The 17,138-nt window shown below is 51.2% G+C and overlaps 1 protein-coding gene across 3 annotated transcripts; it reads right to left on the bottom strand.

The window, feature by feature from the left end:
- Nucleotides 1–11,082: 11,082 nt before the first annotated feature.
- Nucleotides 11,083–15,975, bottom strand: NME3 (NME/NM23 nucleoside diphosphate kinase 3). Of its 3 annotated transcripts, none has more exons than XM_031050222.2 (5): nt 14,990–15,975; nt 14,406–14,536; nt 13,500–13,601; nt 12,279–12,391; nt 11,083–11,481 (listed from the first exon to the last, which is right to left on the bottom strand). In XM_031050222.2, the coding sequence occupies exons 1-5, from the start codon at nt 15,063–15,065 to the stop codon at nt 11,364–11,366; spliced, it is 540 nt and encodes a 179-aa protein (XP_030906082.1). In that variant the 5' UTR covers nt 15,066–15,975; the 3' UTR covers nt 11,083–11,363. The 3 variants fall into 3 exon arrangements, with proteins under 3 accessions (XP_030906082.1, XP_030906084.1, XP_030906083.1); XM_031050224.2 differs by lacking the exon at nt 14,990–15,975 and adding an exon at nt 14,815–14,831; XM_031050223.2 differs by lacking the exon at nt 14,990–15,975 and adding an exon at nt 14,615–14,796.
- Nucleotides 15,976–17,138: the final 1,163 nt, after the last annotated feature.

Genomic DNA, 17,138 nt, shown 5'->3' with positions numbered 1-17,138 from the left:
GCGGCGGCGGCGGGGCTCCGGTTGTTGCTGTGGGCTGGGGCCCTGGGGAGGGTCGGGGGTCGCTGCCGGCACCGGGGCCGCTTCGGCCGTGTCCGAGCGGCGCTCAGCGGAGCCCGGTACAGATCATTGGCACGGGAGCTCCAGCCGCCGGGAGGCTGCGGCCACCTGCGGTGGGGTAACCCAGGCGGTAGCTCGGCCCCGGCGGCGGGGGAGCAGAATGGAAGAGCGTGAGCCCCGGGGGTGAGGATACGAACAGTAATTAAAGCGCAACAGAATACTGCTAGTGATGTTGGGGCGACAGCACAAGAGGAACGTGGAGCTGTTGGACCAAGTCCGGAGGAGGACAAGGAGATGCTGTGAGGGCTGGAGCACTGTCACAGAGCTGAGTGCTCAGGATCGCTGGAAGAATCGCCATCAGAGCTAGTAACAAGGGTAATTCTGATTACAAAAGAATTACAGAATTACAAAAGTAATTCTGATAGAAATCTATACATGTGGGATTCAACAGAACTGTTGCACACAAAAGAGATTATGTCAAAATTGGCAGTGATTTATACAGAAATGAACTGAAATAATGTGTATAGAAGCTGAAAATACAAAGGACTGAGGGAGACCTCCCAGAAAGTCACAAGGTTCAGACTAGACCCAGTTTTATCCTGACCCAGCCTTGGTGTGGCTGGACCTAGTCCTGGTCTCAGGCCTGGAGAGCAGTTCATGTCTGAGGGATTACAGATGTCTTTGAGCAGCAGTTTGTATTGTTCAAGTGAACCACAGGGCTATTGAAGCTCATGTACATGCACTTACAATGGAGTATCTCAGCTAACACAACACACTCAAATGGGGATGGATATAGAGATGTGTAGACATATATATACATACCTATACCTATACTAGACTATATACATGTACTTCTCTTGGATTCAGTGTATTGTACAGTACTGATAATACACTCACATCAGCCCTTTCAGCACTCCTCACAGGCAAAGGTGCCAGCAGCAGGAACACCCCAAGCAAATGATCTCCCTATTTCCTGGACTTGGAAAGCTTGGGGGGGTCTCAGAGGTATCCCACTCCAAGGGAGATTACTGGGTCCAGGAGAGCTCAAAGGGTGTCTCTTGGCATAGCTATTTACATGCTTTAAGAGGGTTAGCTTTAGTCAGTAAATTATCCTCCTGGCGTCTGTTCTTTGTCAGGGAATGACTGACTATCCTAAAAGACCTCCTGATAGTTAACAGAGTATCTGACCTTCCTGATAGCTATGTGGTCCTTGCTGCCTGTGTTAGGCAATTAGAGCTCCTGACAGGGCCAGGGAGCACCCAGCACCCAACTCCTTGTACTGTGCAAAGGCTGGGGCCTAGCAGGATTCCCTGGGGAAGCAGAGGTGTCCAGGAGAGGGGAGGGAGGTATGAACCACCACAGCCTGCCCTGTGACTGAAGTCACTCCACCTTTCTCACAGCATGGTGGTATGGTGGCCTCTTGCCTCTGTGCTATGAACAGTGCTGGGTTCCAGTTACAATTTGAGGGATGTTTTTGGCCTGTTTATTCAATTGTTAAGATTTTGTTAGAGGAGATTAAGCAACATTAAACACGTGAGGAGGATTTTGCAGTCATGTCACTTGTCCAGCTCATCTCCATGTGCTAATGTATAGCAGAACCTTTAGCAACAACCCCACTGTAGCAGAAAGTAGTTAAATTAAGCTAGCAGAAAGTAGTTAAATTAAGCTAAGATGTAACACTGGATTTAAAGTCGCAGTTGCTGTTGGTGACCATCTGAACAGGGTCTCCCACCACTGATGTTCTCTGTCCTTTTTCACTCTTTCTAGGACATAGTGTGTCCTTTCTACATCGTGGTACACTGTAACCAGCCTTGTGTCCATTAGTTTGAACTTGCTTCAGCAGCTGATTCAGGTCATCACATTGCAACAGGTTCTTCACCAACGTGAGATTCATTCCAATGGGTTACCAGAATCCTGATGGGGTGTAGCATGAGATTAGAGCAGTTGGAAAGATGGAACAGGACTTGAAAAATTAAAGTCTCATCCTGTGATTTTAGTAAAGTCCCATCTCCAGGTATGTGAGTGCTTGGGTATTTCTGCATCAGTGTCATCCATAAACATGGAATCCCAGTTCCAATATGTAAAAGTTCAGTGCCAGGGATCTCATCATTGCAAAATGATGAACACTTTGGTCAGTGTCAGGACAAATGTCTTGGGCCTTAATGATGTTACTGTTACAAATAAACCCGTGGTGTTTCCTAGCCTGGTTTCAGCTAGGACAGAGTTAATTCTCTCCCTAGTTGCTGGTGCAGCGCTTTGGTTTTAGTCTGAGACTAATGCTGAGAGCACACCAACATCAACAGTTTGCCTTTTATCTCCATGTTGTTGGACTCATACTTTCTGCTGTCATGAACAGAGTTTGATTTAATCCTAGGGGAATTGTTGGGTCTGTGGTATATACTGAAGCATCACGGGTTGTCAGGACACAAGCTGTGATTTTCCTGTCCGTGTTTTATAAGTCAAATTCACTTGGTGTTACCAGCATTGGAATTCTCTTTCCAATTCAACCACATTGTCTCAGATCACTTTGGAACTTCAGTGGCTGAGGTGCCCTCGTCACCCTCTCTTATGATGGTAGCCACAGTTGAGCTTAGATGCAGCTAAAGCCAGAGCAATATTATATTGGACAATTCCAAATGCATCCACAGTTACGTGGTGGTGTTTTCCATGAACTCTTTCCCATTCAGCTCATATATCAGCTAATCAGTTGCAGCTGATGCTGCAGTGCTGCTGCAGCAGCTAAGGAGCTGGATCGGCTTTAGTGTCAGCCTAAAGCAAAGCATAGCAGTGGGACAGTGGCCAGGAAGAAAATCAACTATCCCAGCCCAACCAGGAGAGCATCCACCCCTTACTCCATCCCAGTCGCATCACACCAGACCTCACACTTGCCACCAGCACTTTTTCTGTCTTTTGACAGAGATACAGATATATACACAGAGAGATCTCGGTCCCCTGGGGGGGGCTCCATCTGTCACACCAGTCTCTTGGGCAGGGGGGATGATGGTATGTGGTGTTGGAATGAGTTGTTGAATGCTGAAGCTCATCCTGATCCTACCCCTCCTGTGCTTGTCCAGTTCTAGCAAAGTCCATTTTTCATGAATGTGGGGATCCAAAGAGAGTCAGGTTCAGATCCCCAAATCTGGAGCAGTGCAGATGGTACCACAAGGTATCCAGTGCAGTGAGGGGTTGTGTAGCCACTGTAAAGCAACAATATCCAATGTTCTATGGCATTACACAGCTCAACTCACTGATTACTCTCACCTCAAATCAAATCCTATTGAGGTACACACCGGTTGGAGTAGCTACAGTGCTTGTAGCTGGGGTTGAAGCAGCTTATTTTATGTAGCTGTGTTTGGAGTAGCTGCAGTGCCTGTGCTTTGGCATCATGTCCAGAACTTCTCTCCCCCTCGAGGGCACTGGCTGCTGCTGAGCAGGTCAGTGGCAGGGCTTACCCCAGCTTGTTGCTGTGGTTTGACCTCTCTGGAATTACCAAGACACAGCAGACTTTTCCCAGTGTTGTACTGGTTATTCTGGATTCTGCACTTGTCCAGGGGTAAAGTTCCAAAGCTCTGGAGGTGCCTCTGGTCAGGTCCTTGCTCACACTCTCCACACACCTGCACTCACAACTGTCCAGCTCAGGAACATCTCCTGGTGCTGTTCTAAGAAATGTTTAACCTCAAACAAGACCTGAGCCATGTGCAGCAACATGCTGGTTCCCATCAAAAGGAGTAGGTTTTTTCAAAGGTACTCAAAAGACTCAAAGGTACTCAAAAGGTACTACAATTCTCTGATGCTGCTGTAAATAGCCTGGTGGGAGAGGAAAGGGTGGAATGTCTTCTCCAGAGATTGATCCTCTGAGCCCAAAGCACAGAGGTGACGCAATGCTGAGTACGTAGCCCAGAGTAGCATCACACCAGCAATTCTATCATATCACAAGCCATTAGTAAACAGCAGAAGAAGAACCTCAGCCCAGGCCTCGTGGAGGAGAAATGTCCCTGCAGGAACACACACTGTGTGTAAGGTGGGACCTAACACAACTCTTGGACTCAGAGCAACAACTCCAAGAGCAAATCAGACACTGAGCAGAGACTGAACCCGCTGCAACGAATTTGGTTGGACACATCTGGTCAGACCTGGCATTAGCTCAACCCTTTGGCCACACAGTGATGCCAAAAGGAGTTTGTGGTTGTTTAACCCAGTCAATTAACCCAGCCTCAGCACCAGCAGCTGTTCGCTCACCCCTGATGTGATGGGGAGGAGAATGGAAGAGTATAAACCCCATGGGTTGCGATAAGAAAAGTTTAGTAACTAAAGTACAATAGAATCAGGAAGAACTTTACTGTAAGAATGACAGAGCACTGGAACAGGTTGCCCAGGGAGGCTGTGGAGTCTCCTACGTTGGAGATATTCAAGGCCCACCTGGACAAGTTCCTGTGTGATGTACTCTAGGTTACTCTGCTCTTGCAGGGGGGTTGGACTAGATGATCTTTCAAGGTCCCTTCCAACCGTTGGGTTTCTGTGATTCTGTGAATACTACTACTAATGATATAATGATGATATATAAATAATAATAAGGGAAATAACAAAGGGAGAGAATATAAAACCAAAAGGGGGAAAGCATCAATAAACCCAAGTGATGCACAATAAAATTGCCATTTTCTGCTCTTCATCTTTTTTCTTCCAAACATTTTTCTTCTAAAACTTCTAAAACATCTCCCTGTTCATCAGCAGCTTCAGCATGCTGTTTCTTCGTCTCCTCCTTCCTGGCATTTAATGCCATAAAACTGTAAAGTAGGGAGGAGGAAAGGGAACTGAATACAAGATGAAGGGGCAGAGAGGAGGAGACCTTCATCCCAGCTCACTTCAGCCATAGTCACCAATCTCCTGGGAAGGCTCAGCCCCTTGACCAGTTACACCAAGAAAAACATTCTACTGCCTCTTAAGATGCTCTTAAGGTCCCTCTGCTTGTTCCCCTGGTAGGAGGCCAAGGGTGCAGACTGGGCATTAGGAAAAGGTTCTCCACCAAGGGGTGGTTGCTCACTGGAACAAGCTACCCAGAGCAGTTCTTATGGCACCAAGCCCGGCAGAGGTCAAGCAGCATCTGCATGATGCTCTTAGACACAGGGTTTAGTTGTCGGTTGTCTGGCAAGGAGCAGGGAGTTGGACTTGATGTTCCTTACAGGGCCTTTCTAACTTCAGATATTCTATTGTCCTATGATTCTAAGGTCATACTGAGAGCTAAAGATCAGACTGAATTCCCAACACTTCCCCTGGTACCAGATGCCCTAAATGACACAAAGCATCTTCATTCAGTTAGGTCTCTCTTTAGTAGCATCAGATGTTCACTTCCCAACTTCAAAGTTAAGGTTTCGGTTCTTTTTCTGGAATCCTCTCTGCTCTCTGTACGCATTTGTCTGAATGCACACTCCTCTCAGACTTCATATCCATTGCCCGTGGAACAATAACAAGTTGGGGGATGTTAAATGGAATTTCACTAAAGCAGATTCTGCTGGAGCAGAGAAAACTGTTCCCATGTACTGGAAACTGTGCCTTGAGGACACACAACATTATTGGTCACACACTTCTCTGACTCTCAACTCAACTTCATGATTGATTTGAGCCATGGCTTTCTTTTTAAGGTATAGAGTGTAGCTGCCCTCCACAGAGCAATCATCTCTCTATCCATGGTGCCTACCCTGAGGATCCAAATGGAAAGCCCTTTTCGGCTGTGCAATCTGAAAGTGGGGGAAGCAGAAAGACTCATGCACCAGTGATGCTATAGGTTCATTACCAGTGCAATCACTCACTCACAGCAGGGACAGGGCTCCCACAGCACGAGACCCACCTTAATGTACAAGTACCTTCTCACTGCAAGGTAGTTGAGCAGTGGGATGGAGCTTGAACCATCACCGCCAACCCATATTCTTATTTAGCTATGTGCATTATTGCAGCAAGGAAGGCTGGGAAATGCAAGTAATGCAGAAGAACTGAGGCAACAGAGTGAGCAAGACAGCAACTGGAAGCTTTCTGCTGACTGAAACCAGGAGAGCAAATTCCATCTCTTGCTCCTCAGGCTCTCCAATCCCTATGCCAACCATCACCACCTCAACACAGCTCCGGGACACACCACCACTGCTCCAGTGGTGGCCCTTGTGCTCACACACCATTGCTGTGGAGCTCTGCTCCCTCCCTGATCCAGCTGCCTCTTGTCACCTACTGTGAAACAATGGGGTATTACAGGCTGGTGGTTCCACTGCTCATACTCAGGCCACCTGCACTGCAACAGGTACCACTGCAGTGTGACAAATGACACTGTGACCCTGAAGCAAAGGATCCAGCAGGGAGCACTCCCTCCCTTCCTTACCCAGCTTTGGGAAATGGATTTCTTTACCTTGTTGCAAGATTCATCTTTCTTCTTCATTTGTTTCCCTCCATCTTCCCACATCCACTTCTAGTGAGGGTTTAAACCAAGTCATGATTAAGTGTCTTCTACAATGCTCCCTGCACCCCCAGAGCCCAGGAACAGGAGACCAACTCCTTCCCCACTGGATACATGAACCCAAACCCCACACGGTCACTGTGTGTGCTAGGACTATGATCTTCAACACTGCTCAGCGCATCTACCTTTTCCACAAGCAATAATCCCACTGGGAAAGGGGAAGGGATGCCAAAGGTTCATGCTATTTCCCCTTTTAGCCACCTTGCTTCAGCATCACACAATCAGTGCTCTCTCCAGCAGATGCAAGAGAAGAACCCTCACAAGATATTTTGGCAACTGTATCATCAGGACCACAAGGATGTTCACGGGTCCAGAGAATCCCTCTTACAAGCAGATATTGCTGGAGCTGGGCATGTTTAGTCCAGAGAAGAGCAGACTGAGAGGGGATCTCATCAATGCAGATCAGTATCCCAAAGGCAGGTGCCAGGAAGACGGTGCCAGACCCTTTTCAGTGGTGCCCAGTGACAAGAAGAGGTGCAATGACCATAAACTAAAACACAAGTTTCACCTCAACATGAGGAAGAACTTCTTTCCACTGTGGGTAGCAGAGCACTGGAACCTGCTGCCCAGAGAGGGATGTGGTGTCCTCCCCCTCCAGAGACATTCCAAACTCACCTGGACATGTTCCTGTGTAACCTGCTCCTGGTGGCCCTGCCTTGGCAGGGCGTTGGACTGGATGACCTCCAGAGGTCCCTTCCAATCCTACTGGTTCTGTGATAATGCCAAGTGACTTTCAGGGTGATGGGGGCTGCTGTCACCTCTACTCTGGGAACCAAAACCCATCCACACCAGATATCTGGCCTTTTACTATACAATACAAGAACAGAATAAGATTTCAAGTGTTCACCATCCCAATAGGGATGATGTCCACACCAGTCCAGGTCTCCCTACTTGAATGTCAACATGCCATTTGTGCAGCAAACCCTGTGAGCCATAACAGAGAACCAACTGAGAAAGCTGCTTTGCTGACCTGGGGACACTTCTCTTTCACGTAGTCATCTTCAGATTCAGACACTTGCTGAAATTCCAGTATTCCCATGTTGATATAAAGCCCTTTGATACTTTGTATCAAGAGAAGCTGGAACAAACTCATTGTACTGGAAACGAGAGAGAGCACTCTGTTGGTGCTGTTAAGCTTTGTTACTTCATTCTGAGGCTGAGCTGCTTGGAGAACGGAGTGGGATTTGTGCTCCCCAAGAACAGACAGGCTGTGCACACACCTGGTAACCAGTGTTCTCCTGCTGGGAGCTTCCCCCAGCATCTCCTGTTCCCAGCCCTGGCACACTCCTGGCTCACATGCTGCACAGGTTCCCCCCAGGTGCCAGCTCAGACCCAGCAGCACATTTAACCACCCTCCCAATGCTCCCAGCCTCACTGCTTCAGAGTTATCGATGGAGTCAAATTCATCATATCCATATCCCATGTCAATCAAGTCCTGAAACCAGTCCTTCCTGCATCTCTTGCCACCCTAAACAAGAACAGATTGACAGTGTTCAGCCTGTTTTCCAGTTCCCACGAGAGAGCCCCGGCACAGGACACTGACACTGTCTCCAGCACAGGAAAAGGAACAAGATCTTTTGTGCTCTGATAAACAGCAGAACTAGACCAGCATTAACTGCCTAAGATCTGAGCAGCACTGCCCATTCTGAGGAGTAACATAAGATAAAGAACAAAAACATGCATATTTTTTTTCCACAAACTTCCTCCCCAGATCCTTCACTTCTTGCCTTTCCTTTTCTTTGATGTTAAACGGATCAGGCAGGTCTTTCTTTTATAGAAATGGGAGACAAAAGCAGGAGAATCAATCCTGTCACGCTGCCACCACAACCCTATGCATTAAACCCATCACAACCAGAGCATCCAGGTGGAACCTCTGAAACATCAACCTTCAGTACAGTGTTCTGGGAGTGACTCTAGGTTATGAGTGCTCTCTCAGACTATTCTGTACTTGTCTCTCCTTCTGCTGACTCTCAACAGACAATACAAAGCCAAGCAGCAAGAACCATCAATCAACTGCTAAACAGTTCTTAAGAGCAACAGCAGAAATGAGCGGAGTAGTCAACTTTTCCTTCCAGAGAAGAACACCTATAATACAGTTAAAGTGGCTACAAATGTTTGCATGTTGTTGTATCCTGAGAAATGCCTTTCAACAGGCAAACAGCATTGTCAGGCAGTTCCTCACAGCACCACGTTGGCCAGCTGGAAGGAGATGCCAAGCACTAAGGTGGAAATATTCACATGCAGCAGAGCAGGGGCCCCAAAAAGAAACAGCCACGTCCTGGAGAAGTATTCCTCCTGTGGATGCTGTTGTGGTTTAAGCTCAGTTGGCAGCTAAGTACCAGGCAGACACTCGGTCCCTGCCTGGGACCTCCTGATGGGATGGGGAGGAGAATTGAGGAAAATAAGGAAAACCTATAGGTTGAGATAAGAACAGCTACTAATTGATATAAAATATGATATTAACGTTTAAATATTTGTAATGGAAAGGGAGACAATAAAAAGAGAGGAAAAACCCAAGAAAACCTTAGTGATGCATCTCCCGGCTTCCAAACTCACTCCAGCAGCAGAGTACACTCACCTTGTCTCCCCAAGGATCGACTTCTCCTCCCTGTTGACAGGTCTCCACCAGATCCGGGTAGTAGAACTCGGGATACCGCTGGTCATCGGACTGGAAGAGCGGCACACTGATGCGCACGGTTGCCCCGGCAGGGAGGGAGCCCTGCGCCTGGTCCTGGCCATCCCTCCCGCTCAGCCTGAAGCTGCTGCTCGGTGCGGTGTCCAGGGTGGTGAGCTCGATCCTGCGGCGCTTGGCCATGGCCGCATCGGGACAATGTCACGGGCCGGCTGCGGATAACGGAGCACGTCGGGGTGGGAAAAGTCTGATAGTGCTGAAGTTCTCCCGAGAAGCGCCGGGCGCTGCTCTCGCTGCAAGCGGTAAAGACAGAGTCAGCGCTGGCCCAGGCGCTCCCGCCGCGCTGCCCGCTCGGGGGTTCCGGCTGCGCCCCGCGCCGTTCCGAACGGCTGCGGGAGGAACCGCCGGACCCCGCCGGCAGCACGGCCCCGGGCCCCGCTCCGGCCGCAGCTCTCCCGGACACCCCCGGCTCTGCAAGGGGCATCCCTACTGCTCCCCCGGCCCGAAAGGGAAGGGGAAAAAGAAAAGGAAAGGAAAAAAGAAGGAAAGGAAAAAAAGGAAAGGAAAAAAGAAGGAAAGGAAAAGAAGAAGGAAAGCAAAAAAAGAAGGAAAGGAAAAAAAGAAGGGAAAAAAGAAGGAAAGGGAAAAAAAAAAGGAAAGAAAAAAAAAGAAGGAAAGGAAAAAAGAAGGAAAAGAGAAAGGGAAGAAGCCGGTACCGCGGGGGCTGAGGGTACCGCTGCCGCTCACGCTCTCACTGCCGCCAACCGCCGCCGGAGGGCGCTGCGCTCGCGCTGAAGCCGATAGCTGCCGGCCACGCCCACGTCACAAGCGCGGGCCAATCCGCGGCCATGAGCCTCCCTCGCACCTGAGGCAACCCGGGGCCGGGGCCGGGGGCTGCGGGAGGCCTGGGGGCAGCAGAGCCCTCAGCCCCTTCAGTGCCTGCCGCCGAGTCACTGCCGGCACCACCACCCTGGGGCCGCCCGGAGCAGGGAGCTGGGCTGAGCGCACTCTGCCCGCAGGGAACTGTGCTCGTTCAGCAGATACAGAGCTGGAGAGGCACAGATGGGCTTGTAGGGCACAGGCAGAACATGGCCTTCCTCGTACAGGCCAGCCTGGCCCTGTTCCATAGCAGGATGCCACATAACATGCAAGGCTGTGCTGGAGCTGGGACACAGACGGGAGCAGTGAGGTGTTCCAGGAGACTCACAGCAGGGTCAAGGTGTTCTCCAACCGATTACAAATGGGGTCTCCACAAACCCTTCCACAGGAAAACTCCACCCTGAGAGACCTCAGGATCCCCCATGCTCGGTGCTACACAGCCTGCACTGCACAAAGGAGAGGACTGAACAGTGCTGGTCCTTCCTGAGCCCCAGCTGTACAAACCCTTCCCCACCTCCCTGTCACTCCCCGAGTACTGTGCTGTGCACAGTGCTGCTGCTTCACTCATGCCTGGTGGGTGCCATGGAGGGACAAGACCAGTGCCATGCAGCCAGGAGTGAGGCCCACCAGAGTGGACCAGAAGGAGCTGCTCCAGCACTCACAAACTGTGTTTAACAGCATCTGGTGATTCTTCCTTCCAGAGACTCGCTAATTCCAGCTGAAACCAGGTGAACTAGTGCTAACCCTGGCACACAGAACTCCCACCAAGGGAGACTGAGTATTTTGTCCTGTGCTTTAATGCTTGCCCTGGAATGAGTTCTTACCCCAGGGGGCATTGCCCCCTTATCCCACAGCAGCCCAGTTCTTTAAAAGCCTTGGGTGAAAAGCCTCATAGAACTGTAGATACAATTACACCAAACACATCACCTTGTAGTGACCAGAGCTCCCAGCAGGAGCACATGCTCTGCACCAGGCAGATCAGAGAATCCACCAGAATGGCTCCACTTTTCACTTCAGTGAATCACCTTGAGTTATTTGGGATTTAAGACGCTGCAGCAAACAGCCACAATACCAACTACATACTATAGCAGAGAGAGGAGAGAAAAAAAAGACACAACTACTCTTGCAGGGAGCTGAACCAGAGCTTTCATCCAGCGACCAGCTCCCAGGACCCCTCCAGCCACACACAGCACAACTCCCACAGCAGGATCCACAACCAGCTCAAGCAGCTGAGGTCACAGGGATGGGAACACTCCATGCCCAGTCAGGAAGATGCAACTCCTTGGCGTGTACTTCTCACTCATAGATCCAGTGCTCAGCTGTGTCCTGCCAGCAGGTCAGCTCCTCCGGCTGGAACCACAGGGAGATCTCCTGCCTGGCGCTCTCAACTGAGTCACTGCCATGGATCACATTCCTGGTGGGAAGACAAAAGGAATCAGCCAGCACTAAGCATAGAAAGGTGAGAGAGGGAAGCTGCAGTTTGGAGTAGTTTCACCCTAAGAGATTTGATTAAACTGATTGATCCAGTTACATCCTACAACATTCCTTCTCACCACAGAGCCCTTCTCCCTCCAGCTCAGCGTCTGGCTATGATTATGCTGAATGTGGCTTAGGCCATGGATGTGTCTGCATACGATGAGAAGCCATTTGTTTGCTAAAGGAAGAGCTGCCCATGGCTGTTGATTTGGAGATTGCTTCGGATTTATGTCAGGAATTCAAGTATTGCCTCCAGACTTCCCCCATTCCAGGTTTCCCCCTGTTGAAGAAGGTTTGGTATCAGACACCACAGAATGGACACCTAAGCCGGGAGGATTTGATACAAGCTCTGTCTACCAGAAGCCAGGCTGTAGCCACCCCTGGTCACTACTTGTGGATCCTCACCCGCGAACAGCCCCAGCACGGGTAGAGCTCCAGCCTAGTTTTTGTTACAGCCTCAGATGCTGAGGGAAAGACAAGCAAATCCCACCTGCTTTCCAAAGAGAAGGCCTGAGGAGGCAGGAGAAGCACAAACCCAGGCTCTGGAAAGCAAGCCCCAAGAAGCAGAGCTCAGTTCATCCTGTGAGGGCTGCTCTGCACACTGTCAAGGAAGACAGCTCTGCTCTGAGCCCAGAAGGGAGCAGCTCTGCTCTGCAGATGCGGACTCGCATGGCTCAGGAAAGCCTGGAGAGGATGTCATGGAATACTGAGGGATCAAAAAGGCAAAGCTCTCACTTGCTGACTTCAAGGCAGAAGTCTCCTCGGATGGTGCCAGGCTTGGAATCAGCTGGGTTAGTCTCCCCAATCATCGTGCGAACGGTCTTGACCACATCCAGGCCCTGCCAGACCTACATGACACCAAAACAAGAATCAGCTTTAACTGGTCATAGCATCAGTCCTCTACATTCCATATCAGATACACCTGGGTGAGAGACAGAAAAGGGTCCCTGGAAAGTCTTCAAACATTGGTTTTGGAAAATCATAATTTTCTGTGGATTTAGTTTATCACAGAATTCCAGAAGGGTTTATGTTGGAAGGAACCTTAAAGCTCATCCAGTTCTACCCCCTGCCACAGCCAGGGACACCTTCCACCAGACCAGGTTGCTCCAAGCCCCATCCAACCTGGCCTTGAACACTGCCAGGGATGGGGCAGCCACAGCTTCTCTGGGCACCCTGTGCCAGCACCTCAGCACCCTCACAGGGAAGAACTTCTGCCTAAGAGCTCATCTCAATCTCCCCTCTGTCAGGTTAAAGCCATTCCCCCTTGTCCTGTCCCCACAGGCCCTTGTCCAAAGCCCCTCTCCAGGTTTCTTGGAGCCCCTTTAGGCACTGGAGCTGCTCTGAGGTCTCCCCTTAAGGAGCCTTCTCTTGTCCAGGCTGAACAAGCCCAGCTCTCTCAGCCTGGCTCCAGAGCAGAGCTGCTCCAGCCCTCACAGCATCTCCATGGCCTCCTCTGGACTCTCTCCAACAGCTCCACATCCCTCTTGTGCTGTTCCCCCAGAGCTGGATCAAGACTTCAGGGGGTCTCTCCCCAGAGCACAGCAGAGGGGACAATCCCTTCCCTCTTGTGCTGCTCACACTCTGGGGATGCAGCCCAGCACATGGGGGGGTTCTGGGCTTAAGCGCTCACTGAAGCCAGGTCATGGGGAGCTGTTTGCTGACCAACACCCCCAAGTCCTTTGCCTCAGTGCTGCTCCATCCAGTCTCCCCCAGCCTGTGTTTGTGCTGGGGATTGCCTCAACCCACGAGAGGGACCTTGCACGTGTCCTGGTTGGACTTCACAAGGTTCGCACAGGCCAAATTTACTACAGAAAATATCCCTGCAGTCCTGTGCAACTTCAAGAGGTCTCCTGAAAAGACAGGACACGTTGTTTCCATCATACCACACCCCAGTGCTGCTCACTCATTGCACTTACTTTCTGTTCCTTGGTTCTGGAGAACCTGGCCAGCACTCACCATGGCTACAATGGGCCCAGAGCTCATGTACTTCACCAGCCGGCTGTAGAAGGGTCGGTCACGGTGGGCTATGTAGTGCTCCTTCAGCAGCTCCTCCGAGGCCTGAGCACAAAGAGCACAAATCTTAGTCTGCCAGAGCAGGTGGGGACTTGGGCAAGGTTACACCTAAGACATGTAAACGCTGGACAGTGCCTGTTCAACTTAAGCTCCTGCACAGATATGCTCTTCCAGGAGCAAAACAGCTTCACTTTGCTGAAGCCTGACATACAGAGGGAAGAAGTTTCTGGGTCAGAGGAGAGGCTTACAGCAGCCATGCATGAGAGTCCTGGGGCATGGACACCCCAAGGGACAAGCTTTCACCCCACAGCTGGCATAGAATCAAAGAGTGGTTTCAGTTAGAAGGGAGCTTTAAAACTCCTTCAGTCCCAACCCCCTGCCACAGGCAGGGACACCTTCCACCAGACCAGGTTGCTCCAAGCCCCATCCAACCTGGCCTTGAACACTGCCAGGGATGGGGCAGCCACAGCTTCTCAGGGCACCTTGTGCCAGCACCTCAGCACCCTCACAGGGAAGAACTTCTGCCTAAGAGCTCATCTCAGTCTCCCCTCTGTCAGGTTAAAGCCATTCCTCCTTGGCCTGTCCCTACAGGCCCTTGTATCTTCTTTGTATCTAACCTGAATCTCCTCTGTTTAAGGTTGAGCCCATTACCCCTTGTCCTATTGCTACAGTCCCTGATGAACAGTCTCTCTTCAGCACCCACCTCTTCAGCAATGATTTAAGCCCCTGGATGCCAAAATCCTGCTGATCCGTTATTACCCGAATGCCCCCAGCAGCCGGCGAGCAGGCAGAGCCCCCGGCAGAGCCGAACAGGGCTTGTCCCGAGCTCCTGGGCTCCCGGCCCCTCACCTGCAGGAGCTTCATCCCCACCAGCTGCAGCCCCTTCCTCTCGAACCGCCGGATGATCTCCCCGACCAGGTGCCGCTGCACCCCGTCCGGTTTGATGGCCACGAACGTGCGCTCATTGATCCCGCCGCAGCCTGCAAAGACAAGGGGAGGTGTCACAGCGGTGAAGGCAGCCACCGCGGGCTCCCGGTCCGTCCGGTCCCGTTCCGCACCACTGTGGAAGAGGCCGGCGAAGAGGCCCAACACCAGGCAAATCATGGCGGCGCCGCTCTTAAGGGGGCCGCGCAGGGCTCACAGCGCCCCTTGTGCCGCCCCGTGGTCTGCGGACAGACCGCACCGGGGGCGAGAGCGGCGGGGCCGAGAGCGCTGCTCTGCCGCGTCCCTCTGGTGCCGGAGCCCCGCGGAGACAAACCTCGGGGGGGCGCTGGAGAAGCAGCGGGTGCTGCGGCCGGAAGGGCTGCGGGCGGCCTCGCTCCCGGCTCCCAGCGCTCGGCTGTGCACAGCCTCCAGCCTGTCCCTTAACCTCGTCTGGCTCCGTTAGTTCTGTCGCGGCTGCAGACGAGCTGTGGTTTGACTGCGGCAGGTACCTGCTGCGCTGCCCGCACTGCTCCCGAGCCCCCCGGAGCTCCTGCGGCTCTGGGGCTGGCAAGCCCCGGCTGGCATCTCTGTAGAGTGAACTGCTCCGACAGCTCCACATCCCTCTTGTGCTGTTGCCCCAGAGCTGGATCAGGACTGCAGGGGGGGTCTCCCCAGAGCACAGCAGAGGGGGACAATCCCCTCCCTCTCGTGCTGCTCACGCTCTGGGGATGCAGCCCAGCACATGGGGAGCTCTGTGCTCAAGCACTCATTGAAGTAAGGTCATGGGGAGCTGCTCATTGACTGTATCTTGAATTGCTCTCTTCATTAGCATCTGTCATGTGCCAGTATTGCTAATTACGTTATCCCTACACAACTCATTCACTTCACTGCTAACTGCTAGCATCAAGATTTGTTTAACTAAGCACGTTTTTTTAAGGATACATGGTTTGTATCCTTAAATGTTCAGACTTCTGGTCTGCTCGCTCTCCTCCATGCAGGTCTTGGGCAAGTACTCTCGGTTCTTCGTACAACAGGAACCCTGTTACTTTATCTGACATGGTTTTGAATAAATTATTACCATGCTTGCACCAATAAAATAACTAGAGGTCATATTCTGGGGGTCTGTAGCATGCCTTTGCCTGAGGAAGATTGTCCCCGTTTGCTCCAACACAGTTGTGCTGACTATTCTGCCAGTAGAAAAGTCTTTGTAGGATAAATGTTGTCACCCACTCTGCTGTGGGATTTGCTGTGAAGTGGTGGGTACAGCCAGTGCTCAGGACATGGTGGAGGTTCCACAAGTGGAACCTTTCTTCAGGTGAGAGATCCCTTGGAGGAAGGTGCCCTGGTGAGGCAGGCTGCTGGTGTAACCTAGCACACAGCCCAAGAACGTGCTGTGTGATGTCCACTATAGCTGTATCAGTGCCTACTGCATCCTCAGAGATTCTCTCTGTCCCTGGGTTTCACTTGGTTCCCTTCTGCCCCAGAGCTGATCAGTTCAGTTGTTGCTTCTCTCCTCCTCAGGTCTCAGCCCTGCTCCTGCCTTCACAACCCTCTCTACTCCTCACCTCACCTCACCAGCTTTTCTTTCCTCTCCCTGCATGGTCAGGCACACGGTGGCACACAGCCCTGTACCCTGCCTGTGCCCCGAGGTCCACCCCTTGGACTGGGCTGTCCAGCTAGCAAAGCTCCCTCATAAAAGAAGGTGCTGATGTTCTTAGGGTGGGTAAGCAGCGTGATCTCGGAACCAGCTTCCTGGCCACAAATTGTTCAGCCTGTTGGCTAAGTTCAGTCTTCTTGCGCACACACAGAGATTAAGTTTCTACAAATGCAATAAACTTTGTTCTTTGTGACCAGAAGAGCTGGCTTTGGAAGTTTGCCTTTGGCAACCTAGAATGCATGAGAAGGTTTTCACAGTCACTGTCGCAGGTACTTGGCTGAAGGAAGGAAGGACAGTTTTACAGGTGCCTGCAGAGACGGTCACAGACGGAGTCAGCAATCCAGCCAGCACATGCATATGCTGTAGGCAACCACCCTCCCAATGCTTGCAGAATTCCTTGTTTCACACTAGTGTGTTTCTTAGTGCTGATGAAATACCTCTTTTGTTCTGTCCTTCTCCACAGGTCTCCTCAAGGATCCTGGCTCAGGGGTGAAGGTTTGAAATTCATTGGACTGTAAATATTCTTTTGAGCCTCAGGCAATTCCTCAGGCAACATAACCTGGAGGAGAAACATTCCAAGCACAGTTCAGTCCAGTGAATCCTTCTCCTCTTCTCTGTTCATGTGAGCTGGCAACTGAGGTGCTGGTGGAAGAAAGCTTGGACTTAGTTCTCTAGCTGGATACTGGAGCCTCAGAAACCTGACCAGCTAGCTTGGGCAATGGAGCTGGGACCAATTCTCACACAGATTATTCCAAAGCCAATGTCTTCTAAACATCTACACCCCATTGCTTTCAGCAGATGTGTACCTGGGTAAACATTACTGCTTACGGCCCAGTCCCATGCCTGGGAACAGGTAGTAAGCATGAATGAGCCCACCACAAGGTGTTCATACAGAGGTTTCACTGGGGTACTGAGCTGCATTTTCAGCCAGAATGCTATGTGTGGCACAGCATGCCACCACCACTGCACATCTGGAAGCTGACAGGTGAATTTGCTGCCAG

This window comes from Melopsittacus undulatus, chromosome 8 (genome assembly GCF_012275295.1).
Source record: "Melopsittacus undulatus isolate bMelUnd1 chromosome 8, bMelUnd1.mat.Z, whole genome shotgun sequence".
Classification (NCBI taxonomy): Eukaryota; Metazoa; Chordata; class Aves; order Psittaciformes; family Psittaculidae; genus Melopsittacus; species Melopsittacus undulatus.
The sequence above is the reverse complement of the archived record's forward strand: the minus strand, read 5'-3'. Positions and strand labels throughout refer to the sequence as shown.

What these genes read in the sequence shown, in the direction of transcription:
- NME3 (XM_031050222.2), bottom strand. Translation starts at nt 15,065, where the DNA reads ATGCCAGCCGGGGCTTGCCAGCCCCAGAGCCGCAGGAGCTCCGGGGGG. An exon ending in CTGGGCCCATTGTAGCCATG is followed by an intron (nt 12,392 to 13,499) that starts GTGAGTGCTGGC and finishes GGTGTCATGTAG; the next exon opens with GTCTGGCAGGGCCTGGATGT. An exon ending in TTCTGCCTTGAAGTCAGCAA is followed by an intron (nt 11,482 to 12,278) that starts GTGAGAGCTTTG and finishes TCTTCCCACCAG; the next exon opens with GAATGTGATCCATGGCAGTG.